Source organism: Mustela erminea, chromosome 4 (genome assembly GCF_009829155.1).
Source record: "Mustela erminea isolate mMusErm1 chromosome 4, mMusErm1.Pri, whole genome shotgun sequence".
In the NCBI taxonomy this organism is placed as follows: domain Eukaryota; kingdom Metazoa; phylum Chordata; class Mammalia; order Carnivora; family Mustelidae; genus Mustela; species Mustela erminea.
The window spans coordinates 14,879,298-14,901,838 of NC_045617.1; the positions used below are offsets into that span (position 1 = coordinate 14,879,298).

General features: G+C 42.9%; 1 protein-coding gene across 7 annotated transcripts in view; it reads right to left on the reverse strand.

Moving 5' to 3' along the window:
• The window catches only part of ESR1 (estrogen receptor 1), a 408,095-nt gene that overhangs the window by 284,606 nt on the left and 100,948 nt on the right, over positions 1–22,541 (reverse strand). For 5 of the 7 annotated variants that reach the window (XM_032338713.1, XM_032338718.1, XM_032338711.1 and 2 more), the window contains exon 2: positions 14,772–15,293. In XM_032338713.1, the coding sequence (XP_032194604.1) occupies positions 14,772–15,223 (452 nt within the window). In that variant the 5' untranslated portion in view covers positions 15,224–15,293. Of the gene's footprint in view, positions 1–14,771; positions 15,294–17,272; positions 17,426–18,709; positions 19,240–22,541 lie in introns of those variants that run through there. The other 2 variants (XM_032338717.1, XM_032338714.1) reach the window with 2 other exon arrangements.

A 22,541-nucleotide genomic window follows, 5' to 3' on the forward strand; every position in this document is an offset into this window, starting at 1 on the left:
TTTTCTCAAATCTAATAATGCTACAAAAGTACAAGAGAATTTCCCCCCAAGACAACCAAGTGTTGTTTCTATAGCACTCACTAGACTACTCCCTTAACGAAAGTTACCTAACTGGTAGGTCTTTTAACCACATCCTATTTCTCTTGTAATTTTGTAATATTACATTGTAATATCTGCCCTTGTCTTTTGTCTATCTTTCCAGGTAACAGAATGAACAGATATGTCCTTCTTTGCTTACTCAAAACCTACATGCTTCATTAAAATTAATGACAAGGACAAAAATGAGTGTGTGAGTTCTATACTGGCCTGCCTCCTTTCCTGATAGGAAAGACAGGCAGGCATCTGTGTGCTTGCTAGAAGGGGGAGCCATAAAAAAATAACCTTCAGGCTTCAAAAATGAAACACAGTAAACAGTGAAGCAACATGGCTAGTCCTGCCAGATTTAACCAATAAAAATGCAAGACGTCCAGTTAAATTGAATTTCAGATAAACAACAAAGAATTTTTTAGTGCAGTATTACCCAGGACACAGTAATGCTCAAAATTTGTTGCTATTTATCTGAAACTGAAAGTTACCTGGGCATCCTATAATTCATCTGGCATTCCCAAACATGATGGGTTTTGAGATTTTATTTATTTATTTGACAGAGAAAAAAGAAATCACAAGTAGAGAAGCAGGTGGCAGGGGGTCAGGGCGAAATTACAGAGTCGAGCTCTGGACAGTGGGAGCGTTCATTGTAATGGGCTTCACTGCGCTTTTCTTGTCAAGAGACAAAAGTATGTTTTGGACAAAATTAGGCCATTTGTAGGTGCATCATGTCTTAGGCCAATAGGATATCACATTAAATTAATGTTCACCTATTTACTAAAATTACCTAGGAGGTTAAAAGACTAATGTACCTTCTGACTCACACAGCTTAGGTCATTCACAGTACTATCTAGCAAAACACAGGCAGACATGTGGCTTTAATTGATCTTTCTCACTTTCTGCCCCCCCTCCCCATGCCCATCACTCTCCTACGTGTAGATCCAGTTAGAAAGTTGGGGCAAGTCCTGACTTAGAGAAAGCCGCCACTGACCTACTCATCGTCTCTGTGTATGGCACCGCTTGTCGGCAAGGCCGACAAGGCACAGAACACAGGGCAAATGCCTCTCAAAATATCACTGCAGTCGTTTAGTTTTGAGCTTCTCAGTGGAAATCATTTTGCTGAGAGCATACCGATAGCCCTCTCACAACCGGACGTAAATACATTTTTTGCTCTACGATTCCTCACCAAACAGGAAAGAAGGAAGAAGGGCCACCTCAGGAAGTCTGCAGTAGCTTCCACCACTTCGAATTATTTTCCCTGCACACATATAAATGCCATAAAATGTTAATAAAAGCATATTTAACTTCTACATGATTCTCTTTACAGTGCTGAGAATTACAAGATTAATACCTTCTTTTTATATATTTTCACTGGCAAGTGGAACAGCTAAAGAGCTGTTAAAATTCATTAATAGCTCCATAACATTGAAAGAATTAAAAGGGAAAAAAAAATTATAGGTTGGTATAATTATAAATCCTATCCTGATCGATATAAATTTCTATAGAATAAACAGTGTTAAGTGTTCTCGGGTTAGTACGGTTGTAACCCATCAGCCAGGCATGTCCTTCTATAACAAGTTTATCAGGAACATGAATTATACTTAGGACATATGGTTCCACCAATTGCCATTCTTATTAAACTTACATTTCATTTCCTGGAACAATATTAAACTACAAATTTAATAGTAAACAGTATATAACCGATGTTGGGTTTACTAATTAGCTTCAAAGAAGACGCATGTTTTTCAACACTGGGACCATTTAAAAAAAAAAAAAAAAAAAAAACATTGTAACCTGACTGCTGGGTCAAGCACAGATTGAATTTTTTTTTTTTAATTTTGCCAATACTAAGGTGAAACATCTATTATAAAATAAATCAAGTTCCATTTTCACATTGGTAATTGAGACACAAAAATAGCACCCAACCTACTTAGAAATCTGAAAGGATTCAGTGTAAGTTCCCAGAGAAATCTAGTAATTCCTAACCTTAAAGCCCCAAACACAGAAGGAAGGAAAACAAGAAAAGAAATCTTCAATCACAAAGTAAATAAGATATAGTTATCAGAACTTAAGGGGAATAATCAAAATGTAAGTACAGGAAGTAAGTTTCCACTAGAGCCTTAAAACTGAAGTGGCAAACCAGGGTTACAAATTCTCACTCGGACCAGTTAGACAGACGGCGCGTCCAGACAGACGGCGCATCCAGACAGACGGGCGGGGCCTGGTACCCTCACTTCCCCCATCGTTACTGTTTGGCAAGGTCAGCAGCAGACATTCCTTCATTCCACTCGCCTTGGGCTTCCACTCCCCACGCTAGCACCATTACAATGAGGACAGCATGGCCTCTGTGTCCTCCGTGAACATGGGCCGGTCATACCTCCACATGTGAAGGATGACATGATGGGCTGGAGGCGACATGGGTTCTTGTCCTGTTCCACCTGCACTCGCTGACATATTTTGGAGAAGCACTTCCCCTCTCTAGATTTTAATCAATAGGCTTGGGAAATATAGAAGTAGGAATACATCGTGCTTATGGCCCTGCCTTGGTTCAAAATACTGATTTCATGATTTTTTTTTTCTGCATAAAGAGAGGGTTGGGCCAAATGAGCACAGTAATTCTGTCCAGATTTAAAACCACTGGGTAGGTTTCACATACAGAGAAAAGCATTGGGCTGCTATCAGGAATTCTTTGTAGGATGTTGTTCAATGGATCCTTCTGATATTAGAAGAAAAAACCATCCTCCTACTTAACAGAAAAAAAGAATGTTAAAACGTGCTTTTAGCAAGCAACACAAAAATAGCCACTTCCCATAAAACTAAAAGCAGCAGCCCAGGGACATAATCTAGATTTAAGCATTGTCACAACTAACTATAAAAATATTACAAGGAATTAGCAAACCAATGCCAAGTAAATTAAGCTCCAGTTAATTCTTCTGCACACTATAGTGCGTAAAACTTGAGCTCCAGAGTCCAGCCTATAGACTTAGAATCCCGAATGCTCCAGTACTGACTTATTACCAGCTATGTGATCATGGCAAGTCACCGGCCCTCTCTCACTCTTAGTTTCTTTATCCAGAAGATTAGAGTAATATCAGTACTAACCTCTAATGGTTAGGATAAGGCGGTAACAAGATTTTCCACTTAAATCTTTCAGCAGGGTCTCCGGCGCACTCTGCTCAAAAAATTTTAGCAAATGGTAGTATTAACGTTATTTCCCAGATTCTTAGCAACTTACTCTCATTTGGCTCATTTACCAGTTTGGCTCTATAAATCATCGAGCAGTTATTCTGGGAAAGAACTGGTAGGGAGATGCAGGGAGTATCCGGGAACGAGACACGGTTTCACTTCACATCCTGCCCTGCCCGTCTTTGCCTGGTTAAATCCTCTTCCCATCAAAGCATTTGGACCTCTGCATTCATAGTTGGGGGCCCTCCATCAAGTTAAGTGGCCTCCACAGTTTTCCTGGTAGTCTCTTCTTTGTGACAATTCTTATTCCACTGTTTTTTAATTGTCTTTACATTTTACCATCTTCCTCATTTGTCTATCGCAGCAAAGGTGTCCAATCTTTACAGCTACCATGGAAGTCAGTACACGATCAACATTGAATAAAAGTTGCTGAGTAAGTGAATATATCCACTAATAAATAATTCCATTAAATTACTCTAACCTATAAAATTAATAAAATTCATAGAGAAATTTATCTGCAACCATCCCATGTCGATTTCCATATTGGAAACACCCAGAAAATGTGCAATGGGTGCACCATGACCATTTGAGAGAACACCAGGTGAAAAATCCAGCGGGTAGAGGTTGACATTTGAGCTGACCACCTTGACTTCTGGTCTACAGAAATGGGACAAGAGGAAAGGTTCCCATTAGAGATGGAAATGAGCATGAAGAAGTGGGGAAGCACCATTTAACTATGAGTTTGAACAGGAGCTTCATGGATGAGAGGAAAAGATTAGTCTGAATCAAATTACAAGGGCTTTGAATGCCACACTCTGGACTACGCATGTGTTCTGTGACTAGTGAGAAACTTCTGAATGGTTTTAAGCAGAGAAAAGATTAGATCAAGTACATACTCTGGGTAGCAAATTGAAAAATCTGAGTTTGAAAGCTTGAAGGCTGAGAAGCCAGTCGGGAACTTCTTGCACCAGTAACAGAGAGCTGGCCATGTGTGGAGAACAGAAAGAATGATGTGAGAGACATTTGAGAAGAAAATTCTTGTCCGTGTCTTTTAAGATGTCCTAAATGACTGATACTGCATTTCCGGGAACTAAAGCTGTTCAGAATTAAAACACTGGAACCTGTGAACACTTCTCCAAGTTACCTGATAACTTTGCTAGCCATCTCTCAATGTCAAACGTTGACTTCTCAAAATAGGGCTAGCCCAGTGATGAGTATTGAGGAGGGCATGTATTACATGGAGCACTGGGTGTTTCACGCAAACAATGAATCATGGAATACTACATCAAAAACTAGTGATGTATTGTATGGTGACTAACATAATGCTAAGAAAAAAAAAAAAAAAGAACAGAGTTGGACTCGTTATAGAAAAGCAACTTTTTGGGGGGGCAGGGGGTGGGAGGTGCACCTGGCTGGCCCAGTGGGTACAGTACGTGACTCTTAATCTGCAGGTTGTGAGTTCTAGCCCCATGTTGGGTGTAGGTTATGTAAAATAAAATCTTTTTAAAAAAAAAAAAAAAAAAAGGAAAGAAAAGAAAAGCAACTTTGGTTTCATCAGTCACAACTGCTGAGCACCAGAAACAAAGAACCAAGAACCAAAAAGCCCAGCACCATCACGGTCATAGTCCCTCACCGTGCGGGACCTAGAACTTCTACTGCAAGTCATGTGGGCACTCGAGTGTGCCCATGTTCGCTTCTGAGCCAAGGAGTTGCATCTCTATGTGTTCTGAGACTTCAAGGACGTGCTTTGAGCTGGACTCTGGGCAGTCCTGTGGGGAAATGAACAGCCATGAGACTGAACAATGTGGAAAAGCCTCACCAAACTGTATCCTGGGCATTCGTGTCCATTTTCTTTACCGATAAAGGAGTCTTCTAAAATGCAAAATGTTGGGGAGGGGAGGCCTAAGGGGAGGAAGCATTCAAAATAGCACAAATTCTATTAGCTAAAAAAAAAATTGTGTAAATACCTCATGATAGAAAAAGAGTACACAAGGAGAGCTTTAACTAGGCCCTTGACATCAGAGACTCCGGGGCACTTTCTAAACATGCAATCTGAAAATTGTAAAAGAATCAATTAACTGTACTGATATTTAGGGGCTTAAAGTTGTATAAACAATGCTAGAGTCTGGTGGGTGGCAACTATCAGAAGAATTATGGGAAAGAGAATCCTGGGGCGGTGGAGAGAAGGGTGAGGAGGAGGGAAGGGTGTGCAGGTCAAGTCTTCAATCACCATTGATCATCTAAACCCTCGACAGAAATCTGCATCATGCAGGCTAACCGGCCTAGGCATGTGTGTGTGTCCTAACCTTCAGTTTGTCTGCTTTGCATCTAGTCAACATCCAATGCACCTGCCTACTTCAAATTTTATTCTGGGAGGAGGAGAAATTAATGTTGCTGTCATTCTTCTTCCTACCTCTGCCTCTGAGACCCATGGGGCCCGATGAACGGAGGGTTTGGAAGTCAGGCAGACCAGGGTTTAAACAGTCCTCTGCGGTGGGGAACACAGCAAAATCACCCAGGGAATTGCTAAGTCATCCTTGATTCAAATGTGCAGGCAGGGTTGAAAACCCACTTTGCAGACGCACTAGAACGGTAGCTTCCGTCCCTCTTCCTTCTCCGTGCTCCTGTTTTCCAAATCACAGAGAAATGCCTTCCCTGCCCTCTCTCCATCATGGCCCTCTCCATAAACTGCTAACCTCGACTTCAAGTATTTCCCTCTCTGGAACTGCTTCAGTCCACAGCACCTAACGCTGCTCACTCTTTTTATTGATTTACTTATTTTTACTTATTTGGAGTTTATTACAATTGCTTTGTTTTGTGTTTCTAGCATAGCACCTGGCATAGATTAAGCATTCCAAGAAAAACTGGCTTCCTGCTTCCTTTAGGTTGGAAAATGTAACTTCTAATCACAATAGGGTATTAAATTTGGTCCCTCGAAGGCAAGACAAAGACATACAGGGAAGTCACCAACATTCCAGACTCTTAAAGAGCCCTTACATCACCTTCTTCAAGGTAGAGTTGCCAATTCCCTTCCACAGGAGTTACAAAAATAATGGCTTGCTATGTGCCGGGCATGTTTTAAAAGCTTGATGTCTATGAACTCATTTAATCCCACAACAACTGAAAGATGTAGGTCCTACTTTGATTGGCATTTTACAGAAGAGTAAACTGAGGCACAGTGAGCCAGAGATTACAAGCAGGCAGCAGTCAAGTCGGAAACAGAAGCTGCCTGCCTCCCAAGCCTATACTTGAGTCCCTCTATTACACACAAGCAATCCTCATTATTTGTGGTAGTTAATGACTTTCAAGTCTCCACAAAGAGTAAATTAGTTACTACTACACCACTGTTCTGAGGGGAAATACAGCCCTGTATTTTTTTATAAGCCTCTGATCATTCCATCTCCACCAACCAATCAATAGGTAGCCTCATTTTATGTGTGTCTCTGTTTAAAGATACCTTATTTAACGTGTATTATTGATTCATTAACACTGAACCCACAGCCAACAGCATTAGAACTCATGCCCAAAGTTTATCGAACACACATGTTTTCTACAGCCTTGATCGGACACATCACAGCCTTCTGGTACTCAGGAACATTAGGAAGCACTTCAGCATTACACTTGGGAGTCGTTTTCAACAGCAAAGTCACCAACAAAAAGTCCGGAAATGGAAAAAAAAAAAAAATGTGGCACTACACAGATCCGAACAGGACACTTGTTTATAGGAGAAGAGCTGACACAGGAAGGCAGAGTATCACCTTGTTTGACCTCAGCTGGGAGCATGTGTGTCAGATGACTCAAATTTTTCACCACTCTGCCCACATCTGTGAATGACCAAGAAAGGGCCATGAGTCCTGATTTGGGGGTAACCATAAATTTGAGCAAGCAGGCAAATTCGTAAATATGGAACCTGCAAATAATGGGAATCGACTGTACTCGGAATACCCACTGGACTCCTTTCCACTTTTATTCCTAAGGAAGGGAAATTCACAAACTCCCCACATTCCTCCAGTCCCACCTGAAGATCGACTGCTGGGGCGCCTGGGTGGCTCCCTTGGTTACGCGTCTGCCTCTGGCTCAGGTCATGGTCCCAGGGTCTGGGGATCAAGCCCCACATAGGGCTCCCTGCTTGGTGGGGAGCCTGCTTCTCCCTCGCCCTTTACTTTTTGCCGTGCTTGTGCTCTCTTGCTCTCTCTGACAAATAAACACATGAAATCTTTAAAAAAAAAAAAAATCCACTGCTGAATGGCCATTCTCCCAGTAAGCAACCCGAGCAAGTCAGTATACCCGGTGTTTCCTACCTACCATCAGCCATCCACTCAGCTAAAAGCTGCTCAGAACATCTGTGTGCTACACCCTTCACTAAGAGCTGAGAGAAATGCAGTGAGTGAACAAGACGCGGTCTCTCTTTGGACCAGTGCTCAGGGATTCCTCCTACTTGAAATCAAAGGGAGTTCCAACGGTCCCACAAGTTTTTCAGATAACTACAGAAAATAAGTTCTCAATGTAACTAAATTGTATCTTGTACTCAAATTAGAATGTACATCCTTTCTCTCTGAATTGCTTGGAATGTTCCAGCAGAAATAAACACAACCATTTGTAAGGTCTTCCAAAAAAGACAGATGTAAAAGTTAACATAAGGGATCCTTAAAATCAATCATGTTTCTGATAATGTCGTGTTGCGCAAATTCTACAAGAGCAAAACACAAACAAACAAACAAAGCGCCATTTAAAATACTTTGCTGATACAGGTAAAACGAATTATGGATACACCTATGCCTGTTCGAAAAGAACAGGTTTTTTTGTTTTGTGTCCGAGGCCAGAATGGCAAGTTCCAGTCCGCTTTAAATGCCTCATGTAAATTCACATGGGTCTAGAGCCCCTGAAACCAGGAGAAAGGGGCCAAGGCTGACTTCACTTATCCCTATACTAAATCTCCTTGCAGAAGACCATGGCATTAGGACTCCATCCATTCACACAAGGAGATTACTGCAACTGTGTGCTAACACGGACACCTGAACTGCCAGGAATACAGAAATGCATTTCCTTTCATCTATGCCACTGATGAGCTACACAATTTGGGACAAGGTAGCCAAATGAATGAAGACATGAATGAACTCTCAAAGCAATTCCATTAAGTGAAAATTTCTTCCTGGTCTTTTTTTATTTTCTTTTTCTTTTTCTTTCTTTTATTTTTTTTTAAGTTTAGAGAGAAGGAAAAAATGTTTTGAAAACTTTTAATGGAGTTAACACTACTCTGGGTTATTCTTACATCGCTGGCTTTCCTGTGCTAGGTAGAAACTCTATTGAGCCACGTTCCAAATTTCATTAGAATAACAGATAAAATAGGTTAATAAAGAAATAAACCAAAAAAGGTGGGAGAAAAAATCTGGGAATACACCGATGGAACAACTAAAACAGGAAAAAAGAAAAAAAGCAAGCAAGCAAGCTTGATAGGAGAAAAGAAGCCAAAAGGAGTTTAAAGCACATAAGAAAATAAAACAAAGAAAAAAGAAAATACGAGAATGGACTATTACTAAAAAAAAAAAAGAGAGAGAGAGAGAAATCAGCAGTGGAAGGATGAAGTATGCCAATGTAAAAATTACGATTTCTAACATCAGTTTACTTGCAGGGAATTAAAAGAAAATTGTCTTTTATTTTCCGGGGTCTTAGAAAAAAAAAAAAATCTCAAGTCTTTCTATGAGAAAAGTGAGTCCAGTTGCCAAGAACACTGGCCAGGAAGTAATGCCCTGCACAGCCGTGTCGGCTGGCTGTCGGGGGCCCTCCACGCGCTGCTTCGGGGAAGAGGCAGGAGCCCCAGCCCACGGATGCACCCTGGGGATGGAAGCAGGGAGCGGGAGGAGGCTTTAGAGCTTTCCAGCTCCATGGACCTGAGAATCTGGACACTAAGCCATTCGCTGCCTCCTAGGAACTGACAACATTTGGGGAGCTCTTAGAAAAGAAGACCCTACCTGATTTTCTCCAGGACTTGTTCAGAAATATCTAGCCCCGAACATTTCTGAATTCGCTTTATTAGCTTTAAGTGAACTTCTAAAATCTTCCCAAAGCATAATTCACAGAAAGTAGAAAAATCACAAGACAACATAGCCTACTCTCTCATCCATGATAACACATTTCATTAAAGTAGTTGTTATGGGAGCAGACTGGGGGACCCCGTTTTGTCCCTCCAAAAAGGAGAAACCAAAAAAAAAAAAAAAAAAATCCAGACTTGTTTGGAGCTTTCTTTTTAAATCTTCTGTGTAGTACTTCTTAGATGCACGGTATTAATATCACTGATAATATCATTATTGACATTTTGACTATTTCTTAAATTATAACGACACACAACTACGTGAAGTGCATTAAAAGGATTTGATTTCTGCCTAGGAAAAACATCCCCAGGCTCTATAACAGACATCCAGAATCACTACCCCCAACCCACGACTAACACCAGTACTCTCTGGCCACCACATCAACACATCAACACCCTCTCCCGCCCCGCCACCACCATCTCCTTCCTCATCCTCACCACCATCACATCAGGATTCCTCATGTCCCTTACAAGTGCCAGCCAAACCATCACTTAGTTGAGCTAGCTTCTTGAAATGATGACTTTACCAAGCTACATAAAATTTCATCGGTTGGGACTAAAGTCGTTGTCCTTTCTATCTTTCTTCTATCTAATAGGGTCTGAACATGCACACGTGACTGAAAGTGTTGCCCACTGATGTGAAGCTTCCCTCGTAATTCCTAGTAACATTCTCCAGGGTGCAGAGCTCAGGAATTAGGATGTCTTCCCCAAGACATATCATAAAGGTGCTTCCCTTAGCCTCCAGCCCACCGAGGTCTTCAGATTTCCAAGGGCAGCACGGGATGATGGGTAATATTTTACAAGTGGAGAAGGGAACAGTTCAAATATATCTTTTTTTTTTTTAAAAGGCATTATCTGTCCATGCATGGACACAGTTTAAAACATAAAACAAAACTATTTGATGGCTCGGATGGTCTGGCTCCCTTCGATGAAATCCCTCACAGTTTCACTTTGTGTTCGAGTGGATTGTATTTTGGGGATTTATAAAGCATCTTTCTCTGGAGTGTGCATCTTGGCTCTAAACAGTGGTGGTCATTCTGTTTTCCTTCTTCAAAAAGCAAGCAGAGTCTTGAAATTAAGCTAAATGACTAATTTGTTCTACCCATTCAATGGATCCTGGAAAAGCAGGGAACACACTTAGCAAGCTGTACCACGCACTGGGTTCATCTAAAGTTACATTAAAAATAATACTGATGTCACAGGGAGGAGTCAGATGTTTTCATTTTGTGCTGCATGTGTATTTTAGAAAAAAATATAATTATAACTCATATATTTCCTGATGTAAAACTATTTTCACATAATCAGGGTTTTAATTTTTTTAATGTATCTATAAATAAATGGTATTTATGATAACCCAGGCTGCAAACACATGTTGCAGATGGTGGTAAAGATTTTATTCAAATCTGACTTCCACAGAAAATGATTTCCCATTATCATTCATTTATATTTGTAATGAAGCTCCTGACCATTGAAGTCTGTTCTTTCCTACTGTCTTTTAGCTTACAGAAGCACTGGAATGAATATTAATATGTGAAAGAAATAATGGAATGCTGAATGCCTGTGTCCCTTATGGGCTGCTTTCCTATGCTCTATTCCACTTAACAAAATTATTAATATCATTAACAGCAAGTTTTTCCTGCTATCTGTTGTTCTTGTCATTGTTGATTTCTTTCTGTCTTTCATGTTCTCAAAACAATAAGAAACCCAAATGCTAAACCTGAATTTTCCCAAATTAGGGATGTCACATCCTGAGTGCATGCACAAAAGCAATCTAAGGATCCAAATTAACTGAGTGCGAGAAAGAAGATTAGAATAAGTGGCAATTATCCCGCAGGGGACTTTCTCCCAAACAGGTACAAGCTACATGCAGTAGGTGAAAATGAAATGGGGATTCAAGATGTGAATCCGTTTTTCAACCTAAAATATACTCATTCCGGAGACAATATGTGGCTCCTTCGACTATTCTTAGACCAACACAAAATGTCAGGGGAAGAGTAACAACTTAAATGAATGAAATAAGAAAGAACAGAAATAAAGGGTGCTAACATATCATCTACATACAAGGAAAGAATGACTGGACACTTGAAAACTAGCTCTTCAAATCTCCCCCTAGAAATGAACCTTAGTTAAAGGTGAGAAATTGTTTTTAAATGATCACCAACGAACACGCTATTCATTCAGAATATGCATACAGCCAGCAGACAAATTACTAAGACATTGATTTTGAGGCTAAAGATCTGTGTGCTTGTCAAGTTTGGGGGTATGGGGAGTGGGGAGGAGAAATGCATAAAATTTAGCCTTTAAGAATATGGGGTAGTAAAACTGAAATGAACACGGAGCACTAAATATTTAACTTGAATTTCTAAAAACATGGTGGATATAATATGTTTTATCTTTAGTTTTGTTCAAACCTCCTAAGTTGTTTGAACACTGAAAAGGAGTTGAGGATAAGAGGACTCCCAGGTGCCTTCAGTCATGAAATTTTAGATAAGACACATCTTGGAAAGTCACAGCTCGCCTGTTTACAAATATATTCCCTCCCAACAATTCATTGGGATGTGTGACAATCTTTCTCACATTATGGTATGCCCAGGGCAGTTTGATCGATTACATTTCTTTGTACATAGATATGGCTGCATATTGTGACCACTAGAAGAAAGTCACCGTCGTATAAGTTACTGTCGTATCTTAATGCTAAATGATGTGAACTTCATGTAAATTCTTTAAACATCTCAGCAGAACATTCAGGTAGACAATCCATAAGACAACACCATGTTACAAATGGAAAAGTTAAGAATCAGAAATAATAAACCTTTATCTAACGGACCTGAAGACACCAGCTAATTTTGAGGGAAAAATAAAATAAAGGTAATCAAAATACTTTTTTGGTTTGTGTAACTAAAACAACTAGCCACTTACCCAAATTCTGTGTCTTTTATCGAGCACAACACGTTAGGCCACTAACTTTCAAACATCTATGGTAAGAAAGGCATTTTATTTAAGAGTCGGTGCCTATGAGTGTGTGTAATTAAAACAAATTTTCAGGAAACAAAACCCATCCTTATGAAATACCATGTGTTCTGGTACTTTCTATTATATTCTTTTCTATTTTACTTCTTAAAAAAAAAAAATGTTCCAGACTCACTAAGGGATATCACGTATATCTGGATCACAGCAAGCACTTTGAAAACACTGCTTTCAACCCCCAAAACTTTAGTCACGACTGAAGGTAACAGACGGTTTCTAAACTGAGCGGGCAAAAATATTAAATAACATCTGTCCACTTGAAACAATACTGGGTACAGAGTCCTCTCTTCCTCCCTGGTTACCCAGAGGCAGAATTTAAAGAGTGAGGACGTTATAGGAAATAAATTACAAAGGAAAAATCATCGTAAATCTGAGTTTCCGCATTGAAACCCATGTGTATGAGTTCTTAATTTTATTATTAAAGTTCCACATCATTTTTTTTCATTATTCTAAATATATTTGAATACCATCTAATGCAAAAAGTTTAAGATGGGGCATATTATAGTAGTAGTATTTGCCACGGGGATGATGAACATTTTTGAATTAAATGTCCCCTCTTTATTTGACCATGCTCGCTTTGTAATTATTAGCAAGGCAGTAAATAATTCGCTGAGGAGCAGTCTCATTAGTACCCATTGAAATTCAGGAGGATTAATTTGCAATAAAAGAACTGAAAATTAAATGGAAAAGAAAATAGTTTCTGGAGTCCACTATAAGGTTATGGAATTCACATCATACCAAGTGCCTTTCTTCACATCAAGAAATTTAAAAGGTTGTATGAATAAGACTTAATCGTTATATTTTGTTCTAACACTCCAAAAAAAAAAAAAAGCGAGAATACATTTTTTCTTTCCATTTTAACCCTGAATTAAAACAAGGAAAATTAATTTCAAAAATGCCAGCTTTCTGAATTTTGTTCATTCTTTGCCTTTTTAAGTAATAACTCAGTCTGAACCTGTTTGGCTGTGAGATGATGCTCCGAAGTCCTTTGAGGGGCCGAAGGACATGGGGCACGTTCAGATACCCCAAGAGTGTTCCCCTTCGGTATCCTCTGGGGCCAACCTGTACCTTCTTCCTGTTTCTTCTGCTCTGAATATCTCTCTGGAACTAGAACACCGAATAGAAAACGGTTCACAGCTTGGACTGCAGAAGGGTCCAGCTGGAGGTGGGAGGCAAGTGCAGACACCAGTCTACAGTCTCGGTGTGCCTAATTCAACGCGCAGCCACGTGGCGCCCCAGAGTACAGCTCGCCGTTGGGTACCTAGGGCACAGGTGTTCATCAGAATCACCCACCTAAGCCCCCCTCCCCAGGTCCATCAGGAAGAGAAGGCAGAAACTGTCAAAAGGGTAATGGGAGAAGGGAGGGGAGGAAAGCATAATCCTTGGGGATGGGCTGGGAGATATAAGGACACAAAACACTGGCCACTTAAGCCACAAACGTGTTCCTGTATGTCCTGGACGACTAACACTTCCACAGCGACTGAAAGGCGCGCAAGGAAGCGGACCGCGCATACCATTCCCGGGCACGCTCTGCCGGGTAGGCCAGAAATGTAACTTAGCTGGCAGGAGAGTTATTTCAAAACACTCTTGGATTCGGCATGTTTTAAACTCACAAGACACCCATAAATCTTCGGCTGTCAGAAGTCATACGCCAGCAATCTGCTCCAGTACGGACCCGGCCAGACAACTCAGAAATCAGAAACTTGTTAAGACTCATTCAATTCCTCTACAGCTCTTTGAAGGGGCACAAAATTCAATCCTAAAGCCTCCAACTTGGGGTGGAGAGGAAAGGGGGGAAGTGGGTGCTAGCACTTTTTGCTAAAACAAAATCATAGTCATCGCAATAATAGTGCGCATAGTTCCAATAATAAATTCTAGATGAAAGGAAATTTCGCGAACACATTAAAACAATTTCAAATAATAAGAAGAATGATAATAAACTCTGAACTCCGCTAACCCTACACACCTCTAGCCTTAAAGACTCCAAGAGCTTTGTGTTTATCTGCTGTGGGGTGTTCCCCCCAACAAATGACCGCCGCTTGGTACGATTTTCCAAAATGAATTAGGACGCCCACGGGTTTTCGGATCTGCCTCTTATGCAGATGGAAGGGGTGTGGAGAATAGAATTTTCTTTAAGCTGCCAGGCGAGAGAACTTGGCTCTCGAAAGCAAGATCCACAAACCTTTCCCCCCACCCTAAACCCCCTGCCTCGAGACTCGCGGCTCCCGTGGCCCAGCTGCCGGATGCCCAGCCCCAGGGCCTAGGGCCTCCCGGGAGGTCTCGGCCGCGCGGCCCCCTCTCCCTCTCTTCCCCTCTCCCCCTCCCGCCCGCGGGGCGCGCAGCTGCCACCCCGACGTGGCGCGGCGGGCGGCGCGGGTACCTGTAGAACGCGGGAGGGCCGGCCTCGCGCACCGCATAGCCGCTCGGTTCGTTCTCCAGGTAATAGGGCACCTGCTGGCCGTGGGGGTGCAGGAAGGGCGAGAGCTGCGGCGGCGGGTGCAGCAGCACCAGCGGGCTCGGAGACACGCTGTTGAGCGGCTGGAAGCCCCCCAAGCCGTTGGCGCCGAACGCCGCTGCCTCGGACCCGGGGCCGTAGGAGAGGCCGGTCTGGCCGTAGACCGGCGCAGAGGCGGCGGGCGCGGCGTTGAAGTCGTACGCACCGCCCTCGGGATAGTTGTACACCGCGGGCTTGCTGCTGTCCACGTACACCTCGCCCAGGGGCCGCTCCAGGGGGATCTTGAGCTGCGGGCGGTTCAGAGGCTCCAGCTCGGTCCCTTGGATTTGATGCAGCAGGGCCATTCCGGACGCTTTGGTGTGGAGGGTCATGGTCATGGTCAGTGGCCGCGGGTAAGGTGCGCACTGTCTCCCCTCCGGGCAGAGGGCTCAGCAGCCGAGCGGCCACCTAGAAGAAGAACAAAGCCCGCGGTTAGAGGCAGTGCAGCCCATGTCCCGCCACGAAGCGAGTTCTGGCCCTGTCCGGGGAGCCGGCCCGTCCGGTGGAAGCCGGGCGCCCAGACGCGATCAAGTGCAGCCCGGCGCGAGCGCGCTCAGCGAACTCCTGGGCTCCAAGAGTCTCCAACTTTAAGTACCGATCTCCCGCGCTCATATGCATTACAAAGGTACTGGAAGCCGGCCAGGGGCTGTTGCCTCGCACTGACATTGGTTTAAACATCACTCCAGGCGCAACTCGTTTTGGAGCGATCCCAAAATGCAGCTTCCCTGAACTTTACTTTACTCGTCGTGGCTGCGGGAGGGCGGGGGCGCAGAGGGATCTCCTAAAGGTGGCCCGGGGAAGACGAGGTTTAAAACAAACTCGCAAGACTAATCCAGGGGCCGGCTTTCTCCACGTGCTGCCTTATGTGCCCCAAGCCAGACTCCTATCTATCTCTGTTTGTCTCTCTTTCTGTTTGATTCACTCTCCTCGTTGGCTGGAAGTATGTAGTGTGTACATAGAATGACCCTGGGGAGGGCCACTCTGTAACTGAGATATGGCAGATAGAATGGGCTGTGGGGCTGCCCGTGCTGCCAGCGCCCGACAGCTATATTTAGCAGCTGCGGGGACTGAGAGGAGACATCTGGGGAGATGGGGGGGTGGGGGGTGGGGGGTGGAGAGTCAAGGTGTACCTATAGGAAGAACTGTGCTTTGCAAGCAGAAGAATGGTGCCTGCCCTCAGTTTCCTCATCTGTGAACTTCCCCGAGTGGTCCCTTCTAGCCAGAACCTTCTAAGATGCTCCCAGCCTGACTGGTATGTTTGCGTTGGACCACACTACTGTACTTGCTCCCATTATGAATTCTCATGTGAATGATGATTCACAAAAACCTTTGGTTAGGCGCGCATGGGTGTCCGTGTCTTCCACAGGTTATGCAACCAAAACTTCAGAAAGCTTAATATGAATTGTGACCTTTCCATACAAATGTAACCTCAGGTCATTAACTGAATCCTTGGCCCCTCTGTTACACTCTTGGTCTAACCAACAAATTTTGAAATGCAGTGCTACGTTTCTTTTCTTTACTTCTGCAATTCGATTCTGCGTTCACTGCAATAGGATATGCAGAATCAAATATTCAGATGAAAAAGGAATAGAAAAAAGTTTTGAACTGAATGAAAAATCTAAGCCTACACACACAAACAATACATGTATGTACGTACACACGCGGGATATAGTAAATATATTGTGTACCCACAATCCTGGAGAGTTTATACTTTTTAATAAACTTCCTTTGCAACAGCCTAATGAGTCTGATACAACTATCTTATATGACCACTAATGCTTTGCTTTAATTGCTATCCCAAACACCCAACAGAGCACCTAACGAAATGCTCATGGCACATATAAATGCCACGGCTGATGTTACCAACAGTAATTTTTTTTAGTTTTTTATACTAATAAGTATACGTTTCACCTAGTTCTTACAAGAACAAACAGACCATTTTTGGACACTATGCAGATGTAGTTGGTTTACAATGAAGACAAAATTGAGCTTAGCATCAATAACCACAGATTGTAAGCAAAGAAAGGGTTAAAAATATATTAGGTGAATCACAGATATTTCTCTTTATGGCCAGCAACCATTACTTTCCAAAGCAATTTTTTTACAGATGATTTCGTTTCCATAAATCACACTTTCAATTTTCAAATGTCTTTTTTAAACACATGCAAAAGCACTTCCTAGGGTTCTTAAAAATCAGCACCCGCCAAATTGCACATGAATTACACAAAGAATCCTCCAAGTCCTGGGAAAAAAACGGAGATACACACACAAACCCACTGAAAACAGCGAATCCTCATCTCCCTGCTAGGATACAGACACTGGCCAGAAAGGTAAGTTGCTTTCTCAAAATGCTAAAGCTACAAAGAGAGAAATCAAAACAATCCTACCCTGCTGGATCAAGAGCGTCTTTCCAGAAATGTTCCATGGGCTTGTAGAAGTCAAGGGCTGAGGCAGTGAGAGGGAAGGAAGGAATGTGCTCGCATGTGCGCGTAGCTCCGTGTGTGAGCGAGGCCGAGCGTGTGTGGATGTGTTTGTGTGTGGAATGGCAGGGATCCGGGAAGCAGCCAGTAGGCAGGGCACTGGGCAGCCCCTCCCGGCAAACACAGCAGCTGGGCGGCAGCGCTGAGCCCGATGAATGGCAGTGGGGAGGGAGGGGACGCTTGCTGTCTTGCTCGGGTGTGCGGTGGGGGGGAGCGGAGTGGCACGGCCAGAGTCAGCCTTCTTGGGGGGGAAACAAAACCCCAACCCCGCTTGTTCCTTAACCTTGGAGCCTGGAAAGCGCCCTGTCCTTTCTGCTGCCACCCTAAGCAAGAGGGAAAACAGGCTTGCTGTAAATCATAGGCTTCTGGCTGAAATAGAATGCCAGTCAAAAGTGTATAGATATCAAATTTACAAAATGTGACATGGGCGGTTTTTCCTGAAGAATATAATTTAACAATAAAAGCCTTCTGGAATACACTTGGATCAGATGCCTTGCTGGCCCCGGCCCCCCCACCCCCCCCACCCCCCCACCCCAGTCTCTGAACAGACACACTATTGCCGTGCCTCCGATTGCACCAGGAAACCAGACTTTGGAATAAATGTTTTGGCATTCTAGGGATGTGTTTCCAGCTGAAATGTAATACTCCTCCACCTCGTTAACCAAACCCACAAACCTTTCCACGAATAGCTCAGTTGACTGCTTTCTGTAAACATACAGAAAAAAATATATTATTAAAAGCCTGGGGTATGAAGATAAGATAAAGGTGGGTACCTCTGTTTTAAACGGATTTTAGGCTTTCTGGGTGTACTGGCATTGATCACGGAGAACGGGGGTGGGGGGCTCGCATACCACAGTGGTGTCCTGGATGGACCCACCTGGTCCTCAACTTTTCTCCTGACCGTGGTACTGACACACAATAATGAGGTGTTCTCTTTGTGCCCTCACCCAAGGTCCCAGGACACGGGACACCTAGTGGAACCTTTGTTGCCAGGCATTAGTCATGGCCTTGGGTATTAAATGACTCTAATCACAATGCCAGGAGTGGCCGTCTCTGGCCCTGGGACCCTCTGCAGTAACCAAGATACTATGAGTGGCTCTCCAGAGCAGTACAGAGAAAAAAGTTAGAAGTTTTATACATATATATATATATATATATATATATATATATACACATACATACATATGTGTATACATATATATATAAAGAGTTATAAAAACTTTAATGTTGTCATATTGTAAATATGAATTTCATGTTTTAAAAGACCCCAAACACTGTAATAGTTGAGCAGAGAGGCAATCCCTACACAATCGGCTGCAAAGGCAAATATTGAAAAGACAGTACCTCTTTGTAGGTGACAGTGGTGAATCCTAATTCCTCCTTAGGTCAACAGTGGCCACCCATGCACTAGGCCCGTCCAAAAATGTGGATGTGTAGGAAGGAAGAAGGGAAAAAAGGAGGAAAAACGAAGGAGACTGTAATAATCTTAGTAGACTCTGATCACTCCAAGACCAGCAGGCAAGGTCAGTCCACTGAAGGCAGTTTTCTTGAATGCTTTCTCTCCAGCATTCTCTTTCCTCGTCCTGGTCAGATTCATCTCCCAGGCTTGGAAGACGTCCTGCAGCTTGCTGCTTTCCCTTCGCTTCTTCTGGCAAAACACCCAGCTCTCCCCTCAGCCCTCTCCTCGAGGTCACAGGGCACCTGCTCCCCCCACGGCCATGACTGCGGGCACTGGCAGGGGAAGAAGGGTTGGTCCGGTGCCTCTCTCTCCAGCTCCACCGCTGAGTGCACCTCCGGACCCGCTTTTCCAGCATCTCCCGGGCTTTTCTGGCTGGCTCAAATTATGAGTCATCACTCTTTCTCCCACAAACATGACGCTCCTCTCAACTATGGGCTATGCACAGCATCACTGTCCCTCCAGTCAGAGCCGCCAGAAGATCATCTCTCAGACTTCTCCGCCGGCTGTCTCTCCCTCTCTCACCTTCTACATTGCTGAGCATTCTAGATGTGCTGCCTCCCCCCGTCCCTCCACGTTTCCATCAGGCTTCTTCAGCCCTCATTACCTGACTTGTAAGAGGCTCCCGGGGACCTGTCTGCCTCTTCCTTCTCCCTACGTCTTAAATTCTGCTGCCTTTTAGCTCCTGGGTTCTTATTGCTTCAGAATCTATCCTCTGATGACCTGGCTCTACCCTTTCCCCAGATCATAGCTCCCCCAGGGGTTCAGGCCTTCCTCTTGCCTCTTGTATCTCATCGGACCCCTAGCCCTATGCTCCAGCCAAACAAAACCCCAGCGTTCCAAGCACTCACAGCTTTCCTGATGACATTCTCTCTGCCTACAACCCCTGCTTCTCGCTTGTCAGGGCAAGCACCCTTTTTTCAAGGTCCAGCCCAAATGCCACCACATCCATAATCCTTATTCCCTTTTAAAAAGGAATTTCCTGGGGCACCTGGGTGGCTCAGTGGGTTAAAGCCTCTGCTTTTGGCTCAGGTCATGATCCCAGGGTCCTGGGATTGAGCCCTGCATCGGACTCTCTGCTCAGCAGGGAGCCTGCTTCCTCCTCTCTTTGCCTACTTCTCTGCCTACTTATGATCTCCGTCTGTCAAATAAATAAATAAAACCTTTAAAAATAAAATAAAATAAAATAAAAAGGAATTTCCTCTCCACTGAACATCAATGATATTCTATGCATTTATTACATTCTTCCTTGAATGAGTTATTAATTTATTTTTTTTAATCCCCTTGTCCTGCTCAGAAGCACCTTGAGAACAAGCCTGCATAGAGTTATTTGGGAACTCGCTGACTGCTTAGCACTGTGCCTGGTCATATCAGGTCATCACATATTGGCTAATTTATTAAGCCAGATACTTAGAACAAGAAAATAGGATCCCATCTATCTAATAACTATCTCTAAAATCCAACTTTCCATGTAACATTCTACCATTTTCAAAAGTGTTTTTGCTAAAGGATTATCTTTGTATCCTCATAGCAACTGAGGCCATAAAGTCAAAATTCAAATTCATACAATCCTGAAGATTAAGCCTGCAATTCTTGGCAGCAGGACTCACAAGAGAGTTCTGAATTTTTAGTTTGTAACCAGATAATACTATGACCAAACATAGTGTCTTCTCTAGCTCCATTAAAAGCTTTTTACATTTACAAAACCATTATTCCTCCAACAGAAACATGGAAGGAAATAAATGTGGAATTATTTCCAAAACAGCTTATGGTACTAGAGATGGTTCCTTCACTTCAAAACATGAAGATCTAGCTGTGTCCAAACTGATCTTTACTTTCATTAAAAATTCTGTTTGGGGGCGCCTGGGTGGCTCAGTGGGTTAAGCCGCTGCCTTCTGCTCAGGTCATGATCCCAGGGTCCTGGGATGGAGCCCCGCATCGGGCTCTCTGCTCGGCAGGGAACCTGCTTCCCTTCCACTCTCTCTGTCTGCTTCTCTGCCTACTTGTGATCTCTGTCTGTCAAATAAATAAAATAAAATCTTAAAAAAAAAATTCTGTTTGGGGGTGCACAGGGTGGCTCAGTCAGTTAAGCATCTGTCTCTTGATTTCAGCTCAGGTCATGATCTCAGGGTCATGAGATCGAGCCCTATGTTGGGTTCCATGCTGGATGTGGAGCCTGGTTAGGATTCTCTCTCTCCCTCTCCTTCTGCCCTTCCCCCTCTACTCGTGCGGCACACATGTGCTTTCTCTCTGTAAGAAAAAAAAATTAAAATGCTCTGTTTGGGATCTTGTCTTGTGCATTTATTTGACATCATCCATTTCCTCCAAAGTAAAAGAAAAATGAAGAATTTTCTTTTAAGTTTCACTCATTTTAAAAATAATTCTGTCTCTTTGTTTTAAAGGTTTTTGATTAGCTCCTAGACTTCTATTCAACTGAACTTCAATTTTAGTTGTATAATGAGAAATTTATATGCAGTGAAATGCACGTATCTTAATGTGTATAGCTGGTTAGTTTAGATAAATGGGTATGCCCTTGTGGCAACCATCTCAGTGAGGTGACAGAGTATTTCCATCACTCCAGAAAGTTCTCTTCATGCCCTGCACTAGTCAACCCCTAACCCCTATAGGCAACTACTGTCCTAATTTCTCTCACCATAGATTTAGTTTACCTCCTGGCCCAGAATATGGACAAATTGGAGCACGTACACCGCATTTCCACCCAATGACACAACCAGGCATGTGCTGGGCACATGGTTTTGCCAAGGCATCAAAACATGGAGCTAACCTTCTCTCAGTGGGAATCCTCTCCCTGGGGTCACCTCCTTTAAGACCACAGAGTTTTACTAACACTGTATCTATTGGACCTTTTTAAGCATAACAGGCTTTTTACATGACCAAATGTTACATAAGCCTGCAAAGAAACAAGGTAATAAGAAGCCAAGTAGAATCAGTATTCATTAACGTGTTCTTAAACAGCCTTTTCTTCCCACTGCCACTCTAAAAAAAAAAAATTTTTTTAATAAAATTACTTAAAAGCCAAGAATCAAACCCCAAGGTCCTTAGTCTCAAGAACCCTGGGATTCAGTGGCCATTTCCTGGCTTCCTACCCAGGAGTGGATAGAGATAGTTTGAATTTGGGGTTGTCAGGCAGAACGGCAACTCTGAACTGTGAATCAGTGTGTGACACAGATTTAATTCTCCAGCTTAACAGAATTTAGTAACTTTCATCTTATATTTTCTTGAAAAAAAAATTTAAGTACTTTAGAATCTTTTTCATATAATTTACTTATCCTGCATGTGGCAGAAGACACTTCAGAAAGTACTCTTTCACTGTAAGTGCCATGAATTATAAAAGAATTCCAATTATTCCAATTATTATTACACTGTGTCCCTCTTCCTCCCTTTATCAGTTATGTACTTGAGATATCTCATTGCCGGCTTAAGATAGCCTCTATAGAGGGCAGTATCCATTGGGCCAGAATTTACCTTGGTTCAAACAGTCCAATCTAATGTGGAGGAGGGCCTTTGCGTGCATGCACGCACACATACACACACACACACACACACACTGCACACACACTTAGAAATCAACCAAGAACCTTGCCCAGTTTCAGAACCAGCCTTAGCCAAATGGTAAAAAAAGGAGATTTGTGCATGTTGAACCTTTTCAGGTCTTTCTTCCTATTTTATTACCATCCTCATCTGGATAATTGGTTCCGT